At 43.9% G+C, this 25,954-nt stretch overlaps 1 protein-coding gene across 1 annotated transcript; it reads left to right on the forward strand.

Moving 5' to 3' along the window:
• Nucleotides 1–299: 299 nt before the first annotated feature.
• LOC143935578 (ATP-dependent RNA helicase DHX58-like) lies at nt 300–20,978 on the forward strand. The gene is made up of 3 exons (XM_077459557.1): nt 300–529; nt 4,511–4,604; nt 17,564–20,978. The coding sequence occupies exons 1-3, from the start codon at nt 315–317 to the stop codon at nt 17,801–17,803; spliced, it is 549 nt and encodes a 182-aa protein (XP_077315683.1). The 5' UTR covers nt 300–314; the 3' UTR covers nt 17,804–20,978.
• The last annotated feature ends 4,976 nt before the right edge of the window (nt 20,979–25,954 follow it).

Consider the following 25,954-nt stretch of genomic DNA (forward strand, 5'->3'; position numbering starts at 1 on the left):
GGGTTCACAATGGAACCGGCTGCGGATCGCACAGGAGCGATGTGCGTCCCTGTTCCCCATTTCAGCCCTAAAACGGAGCCAAAGACGCACAGCGTTTTTGTGCAGTGTGCTCCACAGCCGCAACTGAGATATGTGAACCGGCTCCATAGGGCACCAGTCATATTCTCCCGCTATGCGAATTGGATGCAGAGAAACTCGCATCCAATTGGCATAGGTGTGAACCTGGCCTAAATATGGTCTGTCCATCCTCTGTGCAAAAAGAGAGGTAGTACCAAGCAGTGGTAGGGTTAATGTAGGAGTCAATATTTAACCATATGATACGTTTCTGGTTTCTGCCACAGATTTTGGATCTGCAGTTATCATCTGTCATTGAACGTAAGGTGAAACAAGCTGAGATGGAGCAGAAAAGGAAATTCAATCCTCAAGATGTTCGATTCGACTGCAGGAACTGTGCCACTGCAGTTGGGCACGGGAGTGATTTTCGGGTGGTAGAAGGTGTTCACCATGTCAACATTAATCCTACCTTTAAGTAAGTGTACGTTTCATTCATGGAAAATGGTTGATGGCAAATAGCCTTACCTTGTGTTACATGAAGCATATCTGATTGCTTTTGTGTTTTATGAAAGGGTCATACCACCCAAAAGTGATATTTCAATTAATGCTATTTTCCCACCGCATGCCTTGAAAGATATAAATGTCACTATTTAGCATATACCAGAAACTAAAATATCAGTTTTAGGTGGATTGACCCTGTAGTAAAATGTTTAGTTAGTTTTATTTTTTTTAAATCCATAAAGAGTAATGTCAACAGATTCCAGGGTTGTGGGAAAGAGGCCCTTGTCCCCATCAACGTGAGGACAAGACGCTTTGACATATGGTCCCTCCTGACAAGGTACACCCCCCCTTCCCCAAGTTGAAGACTTGTGACTTGGTATCGTTCCTGGAGGCCACCCAGGCTGCATGCTCAGACAGGGGTCTGGTATGAATCTTTAAGGGGAGGGGGACCTTACACTTTTTTTTTTTTTTTTTACATAATGTTCCCCGTTACAATCCATGGCAGACTCAAAGGTGAGGGGGGGGGGATTTTAGGGGGTCGCTATGCCTTTTTTTCATAGTATCCCCCCCTAAAAGTCATACCAGACCTAAAAGGCCTAGCATGAATTTTGAAGCTGACAGTTGAATGTGCTGAGATAAATCACTGGCTGTTAGAATGGCAGATGTAGCTCCTTAACAACCCGGAGAAAGCTGCCACATTTTGAAGTGGTAATAATACCACTAAATGTTCTGTTTCACACTGCATCTGGAGGCTTCAGACAGTACAGTCCACCGTGCAGAAGTCTCCCTTATAATATTTCCCCTGCTGCTCCAATGCTTTTAGCCTATAATTGTAGGCTATTTTCTCTTTGGGCAAATGTTAATTCTCACAGTCAAATGTTCCTGCAACTACTTTTTTAGGGAATGTTACATTCCCTAGCAAAAGACAACAATGAAACTGTACACACATATTACAAACAGTATGGGTATTATTCGTTACGCTTGCATGAATGTTGAGACATGCAAAGCAAATTTTTCGATAACTAGCTCATCTTTTGACATGATACCATATTTAAGATATCTATTAAAGAAAAACTGTCATGAGTGAATCATTGGGGCTACCATTACTGACAATGCTCTTCTCTGTGCCCTGCCTTTCCAGTAAATTTCAGTAGGACCCGGCAATTTTCATCTCTAACAGACTCCTTTGTCGTTGTACATTGTTTATTAGGGATGGTTCGCACCAGAACATGCAAACAGGCAAAAAAATTGTGCGAACATGCAAACCCTATTAAAATCTATGGGATACGAACATGAAAAATCAAAAGTGCTCATTTTAAAGACGTATATGCAAGTCATTGCCATAAAAAGTGCATGGGGTCCTGCCCCAGGGGACATGTATCAATGCAAAAAAAAAAAATAAATAGGTTTTAAACGTTTTTTCAGGAGCAGTGTATTTAACCACTTGCCTATCAGGCACTTACACCCCTTCCTGCCCAGGCCATTTTTCACTTATGGGCACTGATGAGGTGGGACTGATGACAGGGCACTAATATGCCGCACTTATGGGCACTGATATGTGGCACTGATGGGCGACACTGATGGGCATTGATGGACAGCAGTGATGGGCATTGATGGGCAGCACTGATAGGCAGCACTGATTGACAGCACTGGCTGGCATGGCTAATGGGTACTGATTGGTGGCACTTGTGGGCACTGTATGCTGGCATTGGTGGGCACTGTATTGTGACACTATATTTCTTTATTGTAATCAGGGCACTGATTACATTCCTACATGTCCCCCGTGAGGAAATGTCGCTGATTGGCTCTCCTCATACTCTGTCAGAGTGAGGCGAGGCGATCCGATTACCGGCATCTCGGTGTTAACATGTGACCGGCTGTGATTGTACACAGCCGATCATATGGTTAAAGAGCCTCGGACGCGGCTCTTTACACAGATCGTGGTCACACCGTGTCCTAGCAACAAGGCGCAGCCACGATCAGTGTGCGAGAGTGGCTGTTCAGGGAACAAGAGCCGCACCGCCCCACCGCCATTTGATGGTGGGCGGGTGGCAAGCAGTTAATAATGCTTAAAGTTAAACAATAAAAATATAATAAATATCATGTCTGGGGGGTCCCCTTAATCTGCATCTGGGTGATGTGTTTTACAGTGCAGCAGCAAAATTCAATTTCTAAAACGAAAAAAGTAATTTAAAATTGCAGCTGTAATGTATTGCCGACTACTGGCAATATAGATAGAAATCAATGAAAAAAATCAGCGTGGCTCCCCCCTCAGTCCATACCAGGCTCTTTGGGTCTGGTATGGATTTTAAGGGGAACTCCACAATTAAAAAAATGTAATTGGTGTGGGGGTCCCCCCCAAAATCCATACCAGACCCTTATCTGAGTATGCAGCCTGGAGGACAGGAACCATACAAGGCCACATGCCCTCAACATGGGGAGTGCCATTGGTTGTGGGTTTCTGTGGGCGGGGGGTTTATTGGAATCTGGAAGCCGTCGTTAACAAGGGGCCCCCAAATCCTGCCCTACCCATTCACCCAAAAAAATTCAACAAGTAAAAACCCCAATATACAATTTTTGACAATTCCTTCATTAAAAAAGAAAAAAAAGTGTCCCGCAATGTAAATCGTCAATCACACCACCCGACGAACCCCGAAAAATAGAAAAAAGAAAACGAAAATACTCCGCCTCCATGGGAGGCATCCTGCTGACTGCTGTCTTTTCGTTGTGACAGTTGTTATAAAGGCAAGGGCGGGGCCACCCGCTAATATAACCTGATGACCCAGCCTCCCTCTGATGGCATATGATGTTAGAAGGGGCGGGGTCACTTGGTTACATCACTGGGTGGCCTATATAACAGCTGTCACAGCCAAGAGACATAAGCTGGACACCTCCTATCGAAGCAGAGCTTATTTTTTTTTTATATTTTCCAGGTCCATCAGGTGGCATGATTGAAGATGGATGGACATTGCGGGACACTTTTTTTTTTTTCTTTTTTAATAAAGGTATTGTCAAAAACTGTCTATTTGTGGTTTTTACTTTTTGACACTTTCTTTGGTGAATGGGTAGGGGTACAATGAACCCGATACCCATTCACGTGGGGGGGGGGGGGCTTGGATCTGGGTGCCCCCTTGTTAAAGAGGGCTTCTAGATTTTTATAAACCCCACCAGCAGACCCTTGCAACCACCAGGCCAGGGTTGTAGGGATGAGGCCCTTGTCCCCATCAACATGGTGACAAGATGCTTTGGGGTGAACCCCAAAGCACCCTCCCCGTGTTGAGGGCAAGCGGTCTGGTATGGTTCAGGCTGCATGCTCGGATAAGGGTCTGGTATGGATTTTCGGGCTGGAGGGGCCCATGCCATTTTTTTTATTTTTATTATAGTGTGGTGTTCCACTTAGAATCTATGCAAGACCCAAAGGGCCTGGTATGGACTGGAGGGAGGGGGGACCCATTCCGTTTTTCTCCCTAATTCTGTCATATGGTTCCCCTTACCACTTCAATACACTGTATTATTTACTATACACTGACTGCACTGTGTATGTGTGTGTGTGTATATATATATGTATACAGTATCTCACAAAAGTGAGTAAACACCTCTCTCACATTTTTGTAAATATTCTATTATATCTTTTCATGCGACAACACTGAAGAAATTACACTTTGCTACAATGTAAAGTAGTGAGTGTACAGCTTGTATAATAGTGTAAACTTGCTGTCCCCTCAAAATAACTCAACACACAGCCATTGATGTCTAAACTGCTGCCAACTTGCCTATGCTTATGCAGATGAGATTAAATGAAATGTTGGTATCATCAAGATTATTGGTGGTAAGAAATGGTGGTATGTGCTGCCCCCTCCCAGGCCCCATAGCAGCCAAGCTGTAGTTCTGACCCTGTACATACATGATGCAGGTCCTTCAGCTTATCATTATCTAATTTTATACAAATTTTCAGAGACTATTATGAAGAATACACAGCACCTATTGATCTGGGAAAGAAGATGAAGGATTGGGTCCCTGGAGGAGCCATCAGATGCAAGTTTTGTCAGGTAGTGCTGTATTTGTATGCATTCATCTAACCTGTAATCTGTCTCACAATGAGAAAATGCTAGTTCTGCATTTCATATTTATCTTGTACCTGCCATGTACAGTATGTGCCCATAAATTCCCAGGGTGAATTGCTAGCTCAATTGTTTGTTTTGTATGCTATATTTTGCTCTTAGATAATTGCCAGAAAAAAAGCATGAATAGATGATGATTATTAAATGTATATTATGATACATATTTTATTGTATGGGGGGACAGTACTAAAAACTATATACAACATATTAAAAGAAATATGAGCAGGATATTAGAGAACTAAACAAAAAACTCCCTCAGCGCTCAAGGTAAAACATAGATTGTAGCTTCTGCTATATTAATCACGAAACCTAAAAAATGGAGCCCAAGACAGTCACCAATGGTGAACTGCACTAAGACCCTAGCAGCGCTTTATTATTTTTAAAACTTGAACGTCACTCTATAAGTTTAAATTTGAAATGTAATACAGAATATCAAACTGCACCCAGTAAGAAACCTTATAATATATATAATCAATTTCAAACTGAAAACGTAAATAATATCACATATGCCAGAAACAAAAAAAGTCCATTAATGTTTCAATAGTAGTTCATATTCAGCACAAATCCTGTTAATATAAAGTGCTGTAAATAAAAAAGTGGCAAATGTTGCTAGCAGATCGTTCAGATTCACCTCCTGTGCAAATCCCTATAGGTTATGTACTTACCAGAAAACCCTGGTTTAAAAGCACATCTCATATCACCGGAAGACCGATCGTATCGTTAGCTCTCACGTATAAGGGGGCATCGGATATATCTCATCGGTTGTATAATAGTCACTTTCCCAGAAGGTGTTTTGCACATATAAAGGAATGGAGAAAGTTCCCGATCGAGGAGCTCGACTGACGGAAGGTGCTGGACGACGTAAGCACGATAGCCTGAGTCTTGCTGTAGAGGGTTGGGAAATAAGTTTAGGACTCGGAGGTTGGTCATCCGTTTCAGCTCTTGTGTGGTGGCCTGCAGCTGGGTCAGGTGGTTATCATTCAACATCAGCGTGTGTAACGAGGTTAAATGCTTCAGAGAACCTGTTATATCGCAGAGTTCATTGTGGTCGAGGTGGAGCTCCGACAGACGGAAATTAGTGCTTAAAAAGTTTACCCGGGATATCTTGTTATGATTAAGCCACAAATATTTTAACATGCAAAACCTTGACAGATCTGTGATTTCCCTGAGCCCTTTCCTGCACAGGTAGAGCTCATGTACATCGGAGTCCGTCCTGTAGCCGCACTTCTCTATCTGCTCCTTTATTATCTCCTCCTTCTGCACTCCAGCTGGAGGACTGGGACAGGCTTTGTGTAATGTGGAGTGAAGAAGGAGGAGATAATAAAGGAGCAGATAGAGAAGTGCAGCTACAGGATGGACTCCGATGTACATGAGCTCTACCTGGGCAGAGTAATCTAGAAGCAGGCCTAGGAATAACATTGTTTGGATGTTTTTATTTCATGCAGCCAGTGGCTTGAATGAAAAAAAAATCTCACAGATCCCTGCATCCACCCAAGCAATGTTTATGCAGGGATCTCTCCTGCTGCGCTGTTGTATTCTGACAGCAGGGACTCCCCCCTGTCAGAATACACTAATCAGCACTGCAGGCATTGTCTCCATTGGCTGATTGAATGCTGGATTTCCAACAGGACCGTTTGGCAGAAGCTGGTCTAACGATTGGCTTCTGTTGAACAGACAGGGCTACATGCAGATCGAAATGAGTCTGGTTCTTGCTGAACTGGCCAAATTTCAATACGTGTATGCCCAGTTTTAGAGTGTTGTCTCGTGCAAAGGACTTGGCCAAAAACCATTGTACAAACAGGGCCAGTGGACACTAGTACTAGGCCGCAAAGTGGAGATTAGAAGAGAGAAGTAACGAGAGAGAACAAAAGAAACAAAAATCAAAATGGGGGAAAGAAAGAGGGAGAAGGGTGGGGAGAGGGTGAGACACGAGTAGGCACTTAGCACCTGAAAAGGGGAAACAACTGCAGGGTGTAAGATGCTCATGGAGGAGAATACAATAACATGGCTGGGTGGATTCCTCCATTTGTTGTGTGGATGGGGGAATTTGTGATTTTTGTTTTCGATCAACCTGCTTTGTGATTGAAAAAAATATATACATCTATGTCCAGTTTAAGAAGCTAAAATGTACTTGGAGCAATGAATTAGATCACATATAACAATTAATCGCAAGTAAATAAGCTATAAAGTTTATATTGTACTTCAAGGTAGGTATCACCCTCTACTGAGGGCAAAGCTGGAGCTCTGTACATGGGGAATGATGTACAAACTATGGAGCCATGAGAGATGTGCTTGTGCAAAATAAAGTGAAGTATGTAAGTATCCAGCTACCAAATTGTTTGGTCAGAACAATCTTGGTTACAACTGAGGGGATCAACTGAAGGTTCAAGTGGATCATGTCAGGAGCTTGGGAGGAAAAGAAGAAAAAAGGGTTAGACCAGGGAGGTGTCTTTCTGCAAAAGGCAACCTGCTAACATAGTGATATATGTTCAGTTCTGGCACCTCCAACACTGCATGTATGTAATGACATTGAGTGCTGGAGGGTCTATTGATGCAGGCTGCTGGGGGATCTATTGTCACTGGTGTGTATTTTGTTGCAGCGGTGTCTATTGTTGCTGGGGGGATCTGTTGTTGCAGGAAGGGATCTATTGTTGCTGGGGGGATCTGCTATTTCAGGAAGAGATCTATTGTTTCTGGGGGGTCTGTTGTTGCAAGAAGCAAACTATTGTTGCATGGAGGGATCTGTTGTTGCCGGGGGATCTATTGCTGCAGGAGGATCTATTGTTGCAGAGGGGGACTGTGGTTGCTGGCTGCAGGGGATGTATTTTACTGTTTTTCTTGTTAACATTATCAAATTCCATACAAATGAATTAGCACCACAAAATGATACTTGGTTTTTTATTCTCTAAAAGGGACGTTGCTGGGAGGTGGGTAGGGGGTGGACCCAAGGGATGGTGCTGGAAGGTGGGTAGGGGTGGAGATAAGGGGAGACTCTAATGCCACGTATGCACGAGCGGAATGCCTGACAGAAAAAGTCAGATGGAAGCATTTCATCGTATATTCCGATCGTGTGTGGGCCCCATCTGACTTTTTTTTCGAAAATTCTGACAGACCTAGAAATAGAACATGTTCTAAATATTTTCTATGGAGCCAATTCCTATCGGGAAAACCGTTCATCTTTATGCTGTTCTGATGGACCAAAAACGATGCATGCTCTGAAGCAAGTACGAGATGGAAGCTATTGGCGACTGGCTATTGAACTTCCTTTTTCTAGTCCCATCGTAAGTGTTGTACATCACCGCGTTCTTGACGGTCAGACTTTGGTGTGATCGTGTGTACGCAAGACAGTTTCAGCAGAATTCCTGGAAAAACCTTCAAAGTTTATTCCGATGGGAAAACCGGTCATGTGCACGTGGCAAAAAAGGGAGTACCTGTACCTATTCTCTGAGAAAAAAAGCCCTGTCTAGTGGAACCAATTGCCTTAAGAAGTCACCTAATTAGTAAATAGAGTCCACTTATAAATTCAGCTGTTCTGTAAAGCCCTCAGAGGTTTGTTAAAGAACCTTAGTGAACAAACAGCATGGGCCGGCCAAGGCCAAGGAACACACCAGACAGGTCAGGGATAAAGTTGTGGAGAAGTTTAAAGCAGGTCTAGGTTATAGAAAATATCCCAAGCTTTGAACATCTCAGCTTTCAGCACTGATCAATCTATCATCCAAAAATGGAAAGAGTATAGCACAACTACAAACCTACATGGCCGTCTACCTAAACTGACAGGGAGGAGGGCATTAATCAGAGAAGCAGCCAAGAGGCCCATGGTAAATTAGAGATCCACAGCTCAGGTGGGAGAATCTGCCATGCACTCCACAAATCTGGCCTTTATGGAAGAGTGGCAAGAAGAAAGCCATCGTTGAAAGACAGCCATAAGAAGTCCTGTTTGCAGTTTGCGAGAAGCCATGTGGGGGACACAGCAAACGTGAAAGAAGGTGTTCTGGTCAGATTAGACCAAAATAGAATATACAAGGAATGAGCTGACATCTGTAGGGCATGGGTGTGTTTCAGTCCCAAAATGTACATACACACCAAAAAATAATTTCTCTTACATTCACCAACTGACACACCTCCTTTCTTAGACCATTGGGTTGTTACACCACCTTCAGGAAAGGACTAGGCAGAACATGTTAACAGGTTATAATAAAACTAGAACTTTCTAGTTCCGCCCAAGGGCCAGTCCCTTAGGTAACAACCCCCCAGCCTGCTACTGCAGCCTCAGCCTGCGGGCCCATCGGTCCATGGATTTTTCTGCAGAAGTTTTGCTTTTTCTTCAAGATTAAAGATCCTGTGATCTGCTATCAACAGCCGGCTGGGTGACAGGCTGGATATCCTTATCCTTGAAGTCTCCCCAGCCTGGCCAGCCAGCGTGTGCAGACCAGAGCTCCGTGCTGGGTTGGCCACGACATGCCCCCAGCTCCAGGGGTGGCTGGTGGGCGTAATGTCCCGAGGCACACATATGACCGGGCTACTGATGTCTGCCTCACAGTGTGCCGGGCCAGCAGCCACCCCGTACTGATCGGAGAGTGGGTCTGTAATGGAATGTCTCCCTGCTCTTCAGGAATGGAAAGTAGGGGCTGAGCAGCTGGGCATTCCCTGGGAGGTCGATTCGGGGATCCCTCACTTCCATCTCTTCTCTCCCTGTCGCCATCTTCCCTTCCCCCCTTCCCTGTGGGGGATGCTGCATGGGCTGCTGAGCGGTGTGTGTGCCACAGACAGGGGCTCTCCAGGGGGGCTGTCACCTGGGGACTGCGCTGGATAGCTGTGCCCTGGATGTGTGTAGGTCTCTCCCCTGAGGTGTCTGGAGGCTGTGTCTGCTGATCGCTGTAGCGCTGTTTTACTGCCATTTCTCTGCCCGTTTTTTTCACTGCCTTCATTGCATACAGTGCTTGGTAGCCATGTTTGGTGTGACCAGGGAGCAGCATGCTCTGTCTCCATTTTCCTGTGATTATGTCCTTTATACTGGATGCTCGGTGCCATTTTGTCAAAGCCTGAATGCGTTTTTCAGCTTCAGCGCTATTCAGAACAGCTCAGCACAGCGTGGTTTGGTCTTTTATGCATCTGGGAGCTGGCACAGGACACAGGCACACCTAGCTGGATGGCACAGAACTCGGTCAGGGTGGTGAGTCCTGCGGGAGGAGCCCCTCAGCCAGCAGCAGTTAGGAGGGTGGGACCATCACTGTCCTAAGTCCCCAACAGGTGGCATACAGGGTAGGGTCAGCATGCATTCAGAAACTGTTGTTTCTTCCCCCGAAATCCAGGCAATTGCAACCGTTTTGCCTGCAGACAGTGCGGTGCCTCTGGATGCCTTTTCGGCGGTCTTTAATTGGTTTGTTGCCAAGATGGAGGCGGTGCGTGGACGCAAAGGTGTTTTAAAAATGGCCCCACCCCCGCGTCCTCCGGGGAGAGCTCTGATGCAGACTCTGGCCCTGCTGAGGCCAGAAGCTTGGCCGCCGCATGGGAGGTTGCTCATATCCTTCAGTGGGCAGAGCGAAATGTACCGGCCCTGTTGGCCATTTACATCCTGGGAGTGGAGAACTGGCAGGCAGACTACCTAAGTCTCATAGTTTCATAGTTAGTAATGTAAGACACCAGTCCATCCAGTTCAACCTGAGTGAGTGTCTGCAATTATCCTTATCCCTGTACATTGCACACTCACATCGGTCCCTACCCTCAATGAGCCCACAATCCAAATCATATACTAGGGCCAATTTTGGACAGAAGCCAATTAACCTACCTGCATGTCTTTGGATTGTGGGAGGAAACCGGAGTACTCGGAGGAAACCCACGCAGGCACAGGGAGAACATGCAAACTCCAGGCAGGTAGTGTCGTGGTTGGGATTCGAACCAGTGACCCTTCTTACTACTAGGTGAGAGTGCTAACCACTACACCACTGTGCCACCCACAGTGTCACCAGATGCTGGACCCAGGAGAATGGGCGTTGAATCTGGAGGTGTTCAGGCTACTGTACCTGCAATGGGACACACCAGGCCTCTTCTGGCCTCCCGTCTCAATCGGAAGGTGCCGAGATTCGTGTCCAGGACAAGAGATCCTTGGGCAGACGCGCCAGACGCACTGGTGGCTCCGTGGGATCAGTACCAGCTGATCTATGCCTTTTCTCCGCTGAAACTGTTACCACGTCTGCTCCGCAGAATGGAGGCCGAGGGTATTCCAGTAATACTGATTGCCCCAGATTGGCCCCAGCATTCCTGGTACGCAGACCTAGTGTGCCTAGCGCCCCATAGTGACTGCCGTTATGAGAGGATCTTCTGTCTCAAGGTCCGATTCTCCATCCTGCTTTACCATCGCTGGTTTTAACGGCATGGCTATTGAGAGTCAGATGTTGAGGAACCGGGGTCTTTCGGACTCAGTGGTTCCAACTATACTGAGAGCATGGAAATCTTCTCGGAAGATATATCATTGTACTTGGAAGGCCTACATCTCCATGTGTGAGGAGAAAGGATGGCGTCCGCGCTCCTTTTCTATATCCAGGATCCTGCTGTTTCTATAGCAAGGAGTAGACCAGAAATTGGCTTTAAGCACCATTAAGGGACAAATATCAGCTATGGTTGTCTTTTTTCAGCGACCCCTGGCGTCTCACTCTAGTGAGCACTTTTGTTGTGGGGGTGCGACATGTAGTTCCTCTCGTGCGTCCACCGTTACCCCTGTGGGATCTGAACCTGCTTTTATCGGTGCTTCAAAAACCGCCATTTGAAAACATTAGCGATCCCTCTGTTGACTCTCTCAGAAAGTGGTCTTTGGCCAGGAGGGATTCGGAAACTGCCGCCCTCGTCTTGCAAGTCGCCCTATCTGCATCTGCAACCTTCTTTTCTGCCGAAGGTGGTTTCGGCGTTCCACATCAATGAAGACATTGTGTTACTATCTCTGTGTCCTAAACCGACACATCCTAAGGAGGTGGCCCTCCATTCCTTGGATGTGGTTCGGGCTCTGAGGATGTATTGTCTGCTACTGCTCCCTTTCGGAAGTCAGGCTCCTTGTTTGTTTTGGTGGCTGATCCGAAAAAAGGCATGGCGGTCTCGTCGGCGACCATTTCCAGGTGTATCAGACAGATTATAGTACAGGCCTACACCTTGAAGGGGCAGGTGCCCCCCTTTCTGGTCACGGCCCACGCCAGCAGGGCAATTGGAATGTGGGCTTTCCGACATCAAACATCTGTCGCTCAAGTGTGTAAAGCTGCGACTTGGTCGTCTGGCCACACTTTTACAAAATTCTACAAGGTAGATGTCGGTGCATCAGCTGATGTCTGTTTTGGCCGCAACGTTTTGCAGGCGGCCGTATAATTGCAAATACACTTAAATTTTTTTCCTGGTTTTTGGTAAAAACACAGTACCTTTAAGTAAATGCACTGTTGCATTTGTTACCGCAGTTCTGACGCGGTTTAGAGCTAGTGACTCCCAGTTGAGGAGCACTCTGTTTTTTTGTGGGTAAAAAAGTTCTTGGTTATTCCCACACACTGTTGTTTTTGTGGGTAAAGTTTTTATACTAGTTCCCACAAGCCATTGTGGGTGAAGTTTTTATTCTGTTTTCCCACCCCTCGTTTTGGCACTGCTTGGGGATGTCCCAATGGTCTAAGAAAGGAGCTGTGTCAGTCAGTGAACGTAAGAGAAAATAGGATTTTTTGTACTCACTGTAAAATCCTTTTCTCTGTAGTTCACCGACTGACACAGCGCTCTCCCCTCCTATTTGTGTCTACGTTACAGTGCTTGTTGACGTACTGAGGCTGCAGTAGCAGGCTGAGATGTTGTTACCTAAGGGACCGCCCCTTGGGATTTTACTGATAATACAAAAAATCCTATTTTTGCCCATGGGACTTTAACAAGGCACGACCAACAGATAAAATTTACAATTTTTTTTTTTTAATTATTAATACAAAAGACAAACATTACATACATTTAACATTATCCTAGGTACATAATTATTCAAAAGGTAGTTCTGCAAAAATCACTGAAATCATTGAATACATCAAATCTTAACTTCCATAGAATGTGTACTGTGTACACCTATGTGTTTTATAGTGCGTTTTGTAGAAACGCACTACAGTCCATTTATCATGGCTTCCTATGGGACATGTTCACATCTATGCATTTTTTAGCCGCTGCGTTTTTGGTTAGGGACTTTTTTTATTGCATTTTGCGTGTAATGGTCTTCAATAGACCCACACCAAAAAGGCAAATATTATGTTTTTGATATGTTGCTGCAGGTGTTTTGCATTTTTTGTTGTTCCTCAGAAAGGCTCCTTAACAAACTGTGAATAGCCAGTTGTTAAGGAGTGGACGGCTGCCACGTTTTCAACAACCCTTGATGCGTCGGCAGGATTCCCCACTGTTAGCTGAATGTAAAAAGAATGCCGGCATTAAAAAACGTAAAAAATAAACTGTGTGAGGGGTCACGCTCCCAATTCCTTCAGGTCAAAAGCTTTTTTAAAAAAAAGACACAATGACAACACAAGGGAGTGGGCTCATCCGGTGACATCATCTGGTGGCCTCGCCCCTAAGTTATTTAAGAACTGTCAGGCGGCAAAAGCCTTTATGTACCCCATACTCATTCACATGGGGGGGTGGGATCTGGGGGACCCCTTGTTAAAGGGGGCTTCCAGATTCCGATAAGTCCTCTGCTTGCAGACCCCCACAACCACCGGACAGGGCAGAACCCCCTGCCCCAAATCACCCACTCCCCTATCTTAAGGGTATGTGGCCTGGTATTTTTTTCAACTTTGGCATGGGGATCCATACCAGACTCAAAGGGCTGTTTATTTTGGAATTTTCTATTGCTGGCATTGTTTTGTTTACATTTCAGCCATAATTGTGGAAGCCAGTTGATGATTCATCGGTTGTTAAAGATGCGGCTTCCTGGCCCACTGCTTAATGACCAGCTATTCTTCAAACTGAATTCAAATTGGTTGATCATTTTTTGACCAATCCGGATTCTAACCACTCTAAAAATTTGGAATTCGTTAGAACAAATAAACAAAACAAATTTTAACGCATATAAGGAATACATAGAGGACGCTAACTGAGTGCAGGATATAAGAAAATACTTTATTAAAAATCACAAGTGGGAGTTCACAAGATACATAAAGATAAGAGCATGTAATCCACACAGTGTGGTTTGTTGTTGAGCCTTGTTGTGTCTTCAGGAGCCAGTATGAAGATGCAACTGTCAGGATCTGTGTAGGACTAGAGAAAGGAAACTGGAGATCCTGGAGCCATCCTGGAGTGCATGGTAAGCTCTAACGAGCAGGGCCCTCTGATCCCTCCTGTATTGAATTGTATTGTAACTGTACTGTCTGCCCCCGTGTTGTAAAGCACTGCGCAAACTGTTGGCGCTATATAAATCCTATATAGTAATAATAATAATAATAATAATAGACTTTGCAGGACCGTGATGTCACATCTGGGGGGCTGCAGCGTGGGGAGCATGACTACAAATTTCAGAGCGTAACTGCTCCTTTTTTAAGCCTAAGGACATGCCCATGGTTGCGCACACACACACACACACACATATATGTGTGTGTGTGTGTGTGTGTGTGTGTGTGTGTGTGTGTGTGCAACCATGGGCATGTCCTTAGTGGGCATGGGCATGTCCATTAGTGTGGTTGAGACCACACTTATATGGCTGCTTGAGGGCTATACTTACTAATGGTGGCCAAGTGGCCATTTTATTGTAGTTCATTTGTATGGTATATACTTTAGTCAGCCATTTTTATTGTAGTTCATTAGTATGGAGCAGTTACGCTTGGAAAAATGTAGCCATGCTCCCATGCTGCTGTCCCTCAGGTGTGATGTCTTGGTCCTGCGCAGTCTGTGCACTCCAGGATCTTCGGTTTTGTTTCTGGTGTCCTACACAGCTCCTGACAGTGGCATCTGCTTTCTGGCTCCTGAAGACACACCAAAGCTCAACAACAAACCACACTGGGTGGATTACATGCTCTTATCTTTATGCATCTTGTAAATTGCTACATGGGATTTTTAATAAAGTCTATTCCTATATACTGAACTTAGTTGGTGCCCTTCTCTGTTTCCTTTATATGATGCAGAGATTACTTGTTTCATTGAGTTGACATGGATAACTTTGGACCTATTGGCTGTTTAGTATAAACCTACACCCCCACAGCACATTCGCATGCATGATTATTTTGTAGTTTAGTTGTATTCGTACTAGCGCCATTCTTGATAATTCTCTGTGAGAATATAATCTTCTATTTCATTTTGACCAAAAAGAGCCTAGGGCCAAAAAACAGTACAGTCCAACTAAAGGGATATTGGGCAATTTTTAGGAAGTAACTCACACAGAAGTAGGTAACCTCAAGTGATAGTGTATGGAGTTTAATGATGCACAAGGTCTCAATATCAAGTCAGAGACTATATTATAGCACTCTCTGGCTTGATATTGAGACCTTGGGCTTCTATCTTAAAATTGAAGGTGATCTTTAACTGCGGGCATCCTTGTAAAGAAGGAGTCATGTATGCATCTGGGAAAGCCAACAAGTCACTTATATTAATAGAGTGACTCAGGTTTCTAAAGGTAAACTTGGCAGCAACCCACTCACCTCCCTGCCTCATTATTATGTGACTGTCCATCATAATGATGTACCAGCTACGCCCTACACGATATTTGAATATACAGTTGTGCTCATAGGTTTACATATCCTGACAGAATTTAGGATTTCTTGGCCATTTTTCAGAGAATATGAATGATAACACAAAAACTTTTGTTTCACTCATGGTTGGTGTTTAGCTGAAGCCATTTATTATCAATCCACTGTGTTTACTCTTTTTAAATCATAATCACAACAGAAACTTACCAAATGACCCTGATCAAAAGTTTACATACCCTGGTGATTTTGACCTGATAACATGCACACAAGTTGACACAAAGGGGTTTGAATGGCTATTAAAGGTAACCATCCTCACCTGTGATTTGTTTGCTTGTAATTAGTGTGTTTATAAAAGGGCAATGAGTTTCTGGACTCCTGACAGACCCTTGCATCTTTCATCCAGTGCTGCACTGACGTTTCCGGATTCTGAGTCATGGATGGGGAAAGCAAAAGAATTGTCAAAGGATCTGCAGGAAAAGGTAGTTGAACTGTATAAAACAGGGATATAAAAAGATACCCAAGGAATTGAGAATGCCAATCAGCAGTGTTTAAACTCTAATCAATAAGTGGAAAATCAGGGGTTCTGTTTGAAACCAAACCAAGGTAAATCAGGTAGACCAACAAAAATGTCAGCCACAATTGATAGGAAAATTGTTTAGGATGCAAAAAAAAAAAAAAAACATAAATAACTTCAGGTGAAATACAGAACTCTCTGAAAACGTGGTGTGGCTGTTTCAAGATCCAAAATAAGGAGGCACTTGAAGAAAGATGGGCTGCAAAATTATGGCAAGATGAATGCAGTATATTATCAAAAAATACTGGAGGAACATTTCCATTCATCAGCCAAGGAAGCTGCACATGGGACGTACTTGGACATTCCAACATGAAAATGATCCAAAACACTGTAGCCAATCCGGTAGCCAATGACAGGCCAAGTCGACCTGTCATTGGCTACAGCAGAATAAATTAAAGGTTCTGGAGTGGCCATCTCCTGACCTCAATATCATTGAGCCACTCTGGGGAGATCTCAAACGTGCAGTTCATGTAAGACAACCCAAGAATTTACAGGAACTGGAGGCTTTTTGCCAAGAGAATTGGGCAGCTTCCACATCTGAGAAGATAAAGAGCCTCATCCACAAATACCACAAAACACTTCAATCTGTCATTGATGTTAAAGGGGGCAGTCTGGCTCGGGTTGGGAATTTACTAGCAGGAGCGGTAACCCCGAGCCAGACTCGGGATCGCATCGCTGGATACAGGGAGGACACAGTGAGACTTACTTACCTTGTCCCCTGGATCCAGCGATGTCCCCCGCGCTGTGTGATCGAGCTGTCCTCCGCTCGATTCACAGTGCCGAATGCCGCCGAGCTCCGTTCCCTGCGACGTTACGGCGCACGGGAGCGGAGAACGGCGGCAAATTCAAAAAAGTAAAAAGACACAAAACACACACAGCACTGTAATCTTACAGATTACAGTACTGTATACAAAAAATTACACACCCCTTTGTCCCTAGTGGTCTGTGCAATGCCCTGCATGCACTTTTATATTATAAATACAGTTCTTCCTGCCTGGAATTTGGAGATTTTCCATAGCAACCAAAAAGTGTCACTTTTTCAGTGTTTAAGGATTTAATTACATTATTGAATAATTTTTATTATTCTTTATTATATTATAAACTTTATCATACCCGGGATGTCTGCTAGACTCTGGTTTGAAGAGATTTAAGAGCGTTTTTCCTAAGAATTACAGGACTACAAAATAAAACACCAAATTTCCATGCAAAATAATTGTACCGCTTTCAGCACCTAATTCCAGACTGAATCATACTACCAGGGAGGTTAAGAACTGGGGTATGTAAACTTTTGATCAGGGTCATTTGGGTAGTTTCTGTTGTGTTTACTCTTTTTAAATCATAATCACGGGTTGATTGATAATAAATGGCTTCAGCTAAACACTAACCATGAGAAAAGTTTTTGTGTTATTCATATTCTCTGAAAAATGGCCAAGAAATCATAAATTATGCCGGGGTATGTAAACTCATGAGCACAACTGTATGTGCAAATATTTTGCAGTGCCTGCTCTTCATGTATGTGTGCAGTTTTGAAATTCTGATCAATTTAAATTTCTCTTTTATTATTCCTATAGAGATATTGGCAACATTTTTGCCCTTCCATATGTTTACATACTCCAGTTAAACTGATATTCTCTTTGTTTCAGAGGGACTGGGGCTTTATTATGATCTACAAAGCAGTGCCTCTTCCAATTATCAGCATCAAGAATTTTATAATAGAAACTCCTGAGGAGCGTAAACCCTGCAAAAAATGGAAGGATGTGCCTTTTTCAATAGAGCAGTTTAATTACACCCAGTATTTTGAAGAGAACAATTTAAATGATGATGATGATGATGATGATGATGATGATGATGATGATGATGATGATGATGACAACGACGACTAAGAATGAAGCTTTATGGATGAAGCTCTATGTTTCCTAAATGGACAACATCATAGCAATACTAAAAATGTCAGAGGGCATACTGGTGTGTGGGAAGAAAACTGTTTTTCTGCATTCTCTATCTTAAGTAAAGAAATAATATTTATGTTCATAAAATATTTTTTAGCAACGGTACTAAATACCTTTGTATCAACCAGGGATTTTCAACATTTGTCATCTCATGAACCTCTATAAATGATGGCAAGGTATGGTAAAAAAAAAGAACTTAAAAAAAAGTTTTTCCTGGAAAAAGGATGCCAAAAGCATTAGGCAAAGGGGGAATAACCACATGTAGCTACATATTTGGGGATCGCTGATCTGGCTCTTCTTTTACCTTAATATTTTGTTCTGCTGTAAAATGCCCATACTTACTTAATTTTCCAAACACAGGTGGAACTAAAAATAATATATGGGAAACTCACTGTCCCTTTCATTTTTGTCTCAAAGTAGACCTAGACTGGAAGCTGTGCCCAAAAAAGCTGAAGGCCAAGGATTAATCACCAGTATTGCTAGTTGGTTCCCTTCAGCTTATATTTGCCCCAGGGCAGACTCAACATGCCTTGATCCACACTGTGAATCTGTGGGGCAGAAGCCATCTCTGTAGAGAACCATTGCTTTGCTTTATCATGTCAGACATGCTCCCGCTTCCCTGATGACTCAAGATCTAATGAACGGTGAACTGATGACTGGTGTGGGGAAATATCAACAAGTAGTTGGAGAGGTAAAAGAGCCACAGAAAGCAGCAGCACATTAGGAGGAGACATCAGTAGGTGTCAGGAAAGGTGGGAGAAGCACAGAAGTGAGGCAGCAGTGGGTGGAATTTGCCCTATCCCACATTGCAGATATGCAGCTATGACTATGCACAAGACTAAGAGCACTAAGACAATGTCACATTTTAGAAAGTGCACTGCAGCCTCTGATAAGGAATTCAAGGCAAAAGGACATTTAATTGAACTTATTAATTAGCTTTTGCTAGAAAATTGTGCTAATGTCAGATGTGAGATGTCATTTTGCACTATACCAAAGGAGTCAATGTTTTTGCCTGTATGCTGTCAAGGTAATCAGAACTGAAGATATGAACTGGAGAAAGAATATGCTTAATTCTTATTACCCAGCATGCCATGTACTGACAATCATTTGCACTTTGAATTGTATGCATTAAAGATCAAATCCCAAACTGTGAACTCTACAAAGAATTCCAACCACATGAATCTTAGGTATTACACATAAAGGCTAATTTTACATGTATTACCTTAACTCATTCAGTGCTTTAGGATATAGAAAATCCCTCACTAACTCCCCCCCAGTAGTGCAGTGGATGTACATTCTGGTTTGGGAGCGCACATGCGCTGGTGCCCCCTTAGCACTTGGCTGGCTAAGGGGAACACTCTGAGAAGGTAGAAGCTGACAGCACTGGCGGGGGGCCTCCAACGTGGAGGTAAGCAACTGCTCTATGCAATATCATTGCAAAGAGCAGATAAGTACAGTATAACATCTTTTTTATTTAAGAAAAAGAAAGCCTTTAATATCACTTTAATGTATGAGACTATAGTTAAAGTGGAGGTCTGCCCACCCCTGCTAAAATTAAAAGCCCACAGCTAAACATACTGCAGCTTCTGACTTTTAATAATAGGACACTTACCTGTTCTGGAGTCCAGCAATGTCGGCACCACAGCTGATGTTTCCATATGCTGTTGGGTGCTTCCGCCGCAATTGCCAGTAAGGGAACCCGGTAGTGAAGCACGCTTCACGCCGGGTCCCTACTTCACATGTGCAAGGCACCGCTGTGCTCTCCTACTAGCCCGGTGGTGGGGGAAGGAGGAGGGAGCCAAGCTGCTGACGTAATGCACCGCAGCCTGGTCTCCCGGTCCGACGGATTAATTCTGGAAGAGGTCCGGAAGGGATGTTGCATACAAACGGTCGGACTAAGTTGTCAGAAAATCCGATTGTACATAACGTGATGACGTTATTTCCTTAGGACAGGACTACGTTCAGGCTAGTAGCCAATAGCTTTGGTCTAGAAATTTGATCTGAGCATGCGTGGCACCTTGTCCGTCGGAGTAGGCTACACATGATCGGAGTATGTCCGATCGGAGCATTTTGTCAGAAAATTTTACTGGCAAGTTGGAAAAATTGGTCCGTCGGATATTCCGACGGAAACAGTCCGATGCAGACCACACACAGTCGGAATATCCGACAAAACGGTCCGATAGGAAACATTCCGACTGAATCTCCGACCGTGTGTACAAGGGCTAAGACAGGTATCCAACCCCCCCCCGAAAGGTGCCAGGTGTGGCACTGTAGGGGGTGGAGAGACAAATGGGCAGAAGTTTCACTTTTGGGCTGAACTTCGCTCTAAGCACAGCTGAGTATAAATTGATATAATTGATTTTAACGCAAAGACTATAAAAAGTGTACAAAAAACTGTTCTGTTGACCATAGCAACCAATCCTTACTTCATTGTCAATCCTGGACTTTAGAAATTACAGTTTGAACCTGACTGGCTGGAACTGAGATGCTAAACAATTTCTAAAGAAGAGTTTTAAAATTATGTTTGTAATATTATATAATTAATGCCTAAATGTGAATCATAATAAATCAACTACACGGTTATGTTTTCTACCTTTTGGACTCAAGTTTAAAGGTTAACATACTGCATTCACAGAAAATTTCTCTAAAACGACTGCCTGGGTTATTTGATCTGGCAAAAAGCAAGGTGCAGCATCCCATAGCATAATCAGAAAACATTCTTTGTTGACCTGGCTGCCTTTAACTTATGATAAGGGAATTTTGACTGATTACTCCAAGTTTGTACTGCCACAACCACAAACAATGTATGTGGATGTGAAAAATAAGGGGCACCAGATCAATGTTACTTTGCAGATCTACTGGGTACTGCCATCTTGCCAGTTGGATCAAGAAGTTACAGAGCTAGGTCACAAGCAAGTAATTCTGCAGCCCAAGCCCGTTCTAATTCTATAACTCTCATCTGAAGCTTGACAGACAGCTAAATAGGTTATTGAATAAGGCTTTTTACAAGGGGGCTCACCTATACAAAACAGACAGCAACTAGTAAAAGTTGTTTCCCTTAGATTGGCAAATCAAAGAAAGAATAAATGTAGATTTACCTAAATGGAAAGCCTAGTAACGAGTGTGTTTTGTTTTTTCTCACTCTCCCTTTCTGAGTTTTGTGCAGAGTCCTTTTTAGCAATTTGGCAGCACAGCTGAGTGGCACAGGTAGACATTCACAATTGATGGTTTTCAATCAAAAGTGCTGTTCATAGCCGTGTTGCTGAGGACAGGTATATTGTATATTGTATCGTCTGGAATAGTATAGCGAGCAACACTTTTAGTAAAGAAAAAAAAATGCCATGCATATTAACCACTGACAGTGACTGCATTCTTTCATACTCCAGCATGGATGCTGCTAGCAGAGCCAGCAGCATGGGATCAGTGGTCAGGTAAGTAACCATGGACATTTACAGTATATTAGCCGTTTCCCTCTGACAAGGGGGACACTTTAGCACTGACCATTTTTAAAGTGTTCCATATATTGGGAGTCAGAGGCAGAAAGCTGGGATAGTAGTTGTCAGTGGCTAATTTTCTGACCACTGGTCCAGGGTCACTGGGTTCTCAAACTGATGTCGTCTCTGGAACTATGCACTCACTGCCATCCATCACATCCATGTGCAGTTGACAGTTTTCCATCGTCACCATGTTGCTAAGAGTATAATTTATATATATATATATATATATATATATATATATATAAAAGAGCAATCAAAGACCACTAGTCACTTAGTTCTCTGGTCCACTCTGAGCACAGAGTGGTGATTGTCAGTCACTGGCTCTCTGATCTGCCCCTCCAGCGCTCAAAAGAGTGCCAGGCTGGGGAAGGGGGGGAGCAGCAGGCAAAGTATTCCATCAGTGTACTGAGTGGCTAATTCAGCTGTCAGTTAGTCATCTGGATGAATCCTGCCATTATGGTCATGTGCCCTGCAGAGCCTGGAGCGGCACTGTGATGTCAGCCAACAGTGGACTAAAGTCTGCCGTCGGCTGAATCTGAGTCAGAGGAGTGCAGACCTGCCCTCCTGTTACCCACAGAAAAAGTATGACCAAAAGAGCTTCGGCCATACTTCTCCTTTAACCTGGCCATAGATGTTTAGTTTTTTTTTCATTCAGCCAGCTAAAAAAACAAACGGATTCTTCCCTCCACACAACTGGGTGGATGGAGGAATCCCCCAGCTGGGGCATTGTATCCTGACAAAAGGACTCTCTCACCAATGGGCTAAAGCCACTGATTGACAAAAGATCATCTTCTGTCAAACTTCCACACATGGATTGGAATTCGACCGGTCCCTGCTGAATTTTGATCCATTTGAGCCCAGCTTTAGCTTGTAACTCTGCTGCTAAGATTTTGGGAAATATTTATGGGCGAAAGGAAGGAAGAAATGAAAAGAAAGGAATAAAACGAGAGAGTAAAGCAATAGGAGAAAGGCAAAGGAGAAGAGAATAAGGAAAGAAGAGGGACAAGAGAAAGTGGGTGAAGGAAGAAAATGAGGGAAGAAAGAAGAAATTCAGAGAAAAATAAAAATGAAATCGAGAGAGAGGAAGAAAGGAGAAAAAATAGGTGTATGTAGGAGAAAGAATTTAGTTAAAGGAGGGCAAAAATGGAAAGGAAGAAAGAGAAAGAATGAGGGGGGGGGGAACATTCAAGAGGAAAGGAAAGACGGAGACTTAAAAAGTATTTCTAATTTTGCAAATTCAAGAAAACCCCACAACATGTTTGTTATGCATTGCTATGCATACCTAAAATGTATTTAAAAAACAAAACAAAAAAACTTTCCTTCCTTTTAAATGGTTCTTGATACCAGCACTTAGGCATATCAGCTCTGTAACACCCTCCTTAAATTTACCTTTACTTGTTTATTAAAGTTTAAATTCAACAACTACAAATATTGTAGCTGCTGACTAAAGCAGTCTCTGGAGCTGATTCCTTGCCAAACTTGGCTATCCAGGTGCCACCATCTTGGTTATGGGAGTCAGCTGAGACTTTCTGAAGTCTTACAGCTGGCTCCCCACTTTGCAAGCACAAGGCATGGAAGTGCTGTTAAAGTGGTCCTGCAGCCTCCTGGGATGAGTGACATGTTCCAAGAGGTTTCGGGCAGGGAGGGGGCTTGTGGGCCAAACTACATACAGTAAGTAATTCTCACTTTAACCAGTGGTAGCCACTCATGCAGGATGCAGGGGCACCACCCCCCTAATCCATGCATACGGCTCCTAATCTACATGCAGGGCGCTAGACATATGGATTCCATTGGGGTTTTTTTATTTTTAGAAGCACATGATTAGAGCCAGAGGCTCTAATTGGTTTCAAAAAAGGTGGGCTCGTGGCGCAGAGCACTGCGTCCTAAGCCCACACAGTTGTGTGACATTAGCAAATAATATTTGCTAATGTCTACCTGTTTCTCCTCCCGGCCAAACAGGAAGCGGTCCTAAGACACGATTGGCTGGTCCTAAGACCAGTTTGGCCATGGGTCCTAAATCCTGATTGGTCAGGAGGAGAAGTGACCACCGGGACTCGGGAAGAGACACAAGGGGAGAAGCTGCAGCCTGGATGGGGTAAGTGTAAGGGCTGGTGGGGGGGCCTGGCGGACGAGCAATGCAGCGATCAAGCAATGGGGGAAGTGGCGATTGACTGAGAGCTGGGGGTAGTCGCTTTTTGGTTGGCTGGCTGGCTGCAAAAGTGGAAATAGAAGGAAAAAATACCAGTACTGATAGAAATGTATCCCCAGTCTTCAGCGCTCCCAAGCCAAAACCAAACAAACCATGCTGTGGCAGCATATGCAGCTACGGACAGAGCTACTGCTGTCATTCCCTCCCCTCTCCCTGGCTGCAAGTGAAATGTGTGTGGAGTTACTTCACAGTGAGAGACAGAGAGCAGGCTAGAGACTGTGAATGCTGCTAGATTTAGGGTTAGCATGGTTATAGGGTTTGGGGCTATCATAGTGCAAAGCTTTGGGTTTGCATGATGCTAGAGTAATGGTTAGGTTTAGCATAGGGTTAGCATAGTACTAGGGTTAAGGTTAACATACTGCTAGGGTTAGCATAGTGTTTGGGTTAGGTTTAGCTTACTGCTAGAGTCAAGGTTAGCACAATGCTAGGGTTAGCAGTAAGTCTATTGTTAGGGTTAGCATATTGCTAAGTTTGGCATACTATTAGGGTTAGGGTTAGCATAGTATTATAGTTAGGGTTAGCATAGTGCTAGGGTTAGTATAGTGTTAGGGTAAGCATAGTGCTAGGGTTAAGGTTAGCATACTGCTAGGATTAGGGCTAGCCTACTGGTAGGGTTAGGGTTTGCATAGTGTAAAAGTTTTGGGTCAGAATAGTGCTAGAGCTAAATTTAGCATTGTGCTAGGGTAAAGGTTTGCATTCTGCTAAGACTAGGGTTAGCATAGTGTTAGGGATAGGGTTAGTATAGTGCTAGGGTTAGCATACTGCTATGATTAGGGTTAGCCTGTTGTTAGGCTTAGCATATTGCTAGGGTTAAGGTTACCATACTAGCAGAATTAGCATTAGCATAGTGCTAGGTTTAGGGTTTGCATAGTGGCAGGGTTGGCATAGTTCCTGGGTTAGTGTTGGCATACTGATAAGGATTAGGTTAGCATAGTGCTAGGGTTAGGTTTAGCATACTGGAATGATTAGTAGGGATGAGCCGAACACCCCCCGGTTCGGTTCGCACCAGAACTTGCGAACGGCCCCCCACGTTCGTTACGAACGTTAGAACCACATTGAAGTCTATGGGACTCGAACGTTCGAAATGGAAAGTGCTAATTTTAACGGCTAATATGCAAGATACTGTCCTAAAAAGGGTTTGGGGACCTGACTCCTGCCTCAGGGGACATGGGTCAATGCAAAAAAAAGTTTTAAAAACGTCCGTTTTGGCGGGAGCACTGATTTTAATGACGATTAAAGTGAAAAAAAAAAAGTGAAATATTACTTTAAATATGGTGCCTGGGGGGTGTCTGTAGTATGCCTGTGAAGTGCCACGTGTTTCCCGTGTTTAGAACAGTCCCTGCACAAGATGACATTAAACGGAAATAACACCATTTAAAACTGCTTGCGGTTTTAATGTTCTATCTGGTTCCTGCAATATGGTTGAAAATCATTCAGAAAAATGGCATGGGTAGCCCTCCCTGCCCATTACCAGCCTATTTGGGTCTTGTACGCATATTAAGGGGAACCCTGTACCCATATTAAAAAAAGGAAATGCGTGTGGCCCCCAGGCCCTATATACTCAGAACAGCAGTATACAGGCGGTGCAAACAAGACAGGGACTGTGTAGGTTTGTTGTGTTAAGTTGAATCTGTTTGTCATTTTCAACTGGTACATTTTTAAAGTGTAGCTCCAGTCAAAAAAACTATTTTTAAGCTTTTTGGAAAACATAGGGAAGGGTTATCACCCCTGTATAATTTGTTTTGCCATCCGTCTTTTTTCATCTCACTTGCTGCTGTCTCCTTGCGTTTGCAAGTAGGAGATGTTTGTAAGTTGGATGTTTGAAAGTAGGGGCCTGCCCTATATTATAGCGGTATGTACTGGGTACAGAGCACGCAGACAGCACGCACTATCTCCTAACACTACTGACTGCAAGCTCTATTATTAACCACTTGACCACTGGGCACTTAAACACCCTTAATAACCAGACCAATTTTCAGCTTTTGGTGCTCTCACATTTTGAATGACAATTACTCAGGCCGCGTACACACGGGCGGACTGTTCGCCCAACTTTGTCCGTCAAACAGTTTCGGCAAACAGTCCGCTCAAAATTAGCATGGACGGACATGGCCACACACGACGGACGAACAGTTTGCTGAAACCGTGCGCGATGACGTGAACGGCACGTACGACGGGACGAAAAATACGACGTCCTATACACTGCATTATAACTTTCGGCGTGAAAATCCTTTCTGAGCATGCGCGGAACTTTGTTTGACGAACAAGCCTACACACGAGCGGACTGTTCGCTGAAACAAGGTTTCAGCGGACAGTTTTTCGGAAATTCCGAAAAACCTTGTCCGTCAAACTGTCCGCTGAAACTGTCCGCTGAAAGCCCAC

This window comes from Lithobates pipiens, unplaced genomic scaffold (assembly GCF_037356315.1).
Source record: "Lithobates pipiens isolate NorthernLeopardFrog02 unplaced genomic scaffold, aLitPip1_a1.2 Scaffold_28, whole genome shotgun sequence".
NCBI lineage: Eukaryota > Metazoa > Chordata > Amphibia > Anura > Ranidae > Lithobates > Lithobates pipiens.

Excerpts from the sequence above, each read along its gene's own strand:
- LOC143935578 (XM_077459557.1), top strand. The coding sequence starts at position 315 with ATGATACGTTTCTGGTTTCTGCCACAGATTTTGGATCTGCAGTTATCA. Across the intron at positions 530-4,510 it reads AACATTAATCCTACCTTTAA|AGACTATTATGAAGAATACA; the intron begins GTAAGTGTACGT and ends ACAAATTTTCAG. Across the intron at positions 4,605-17,563 it reads TCAGATGCAAGTTTTGTCAG|AGGGACTGGGGCTTTATTAT; the intron begins GTAGTGCTGTAT and ends TCTTTGTTTCAG.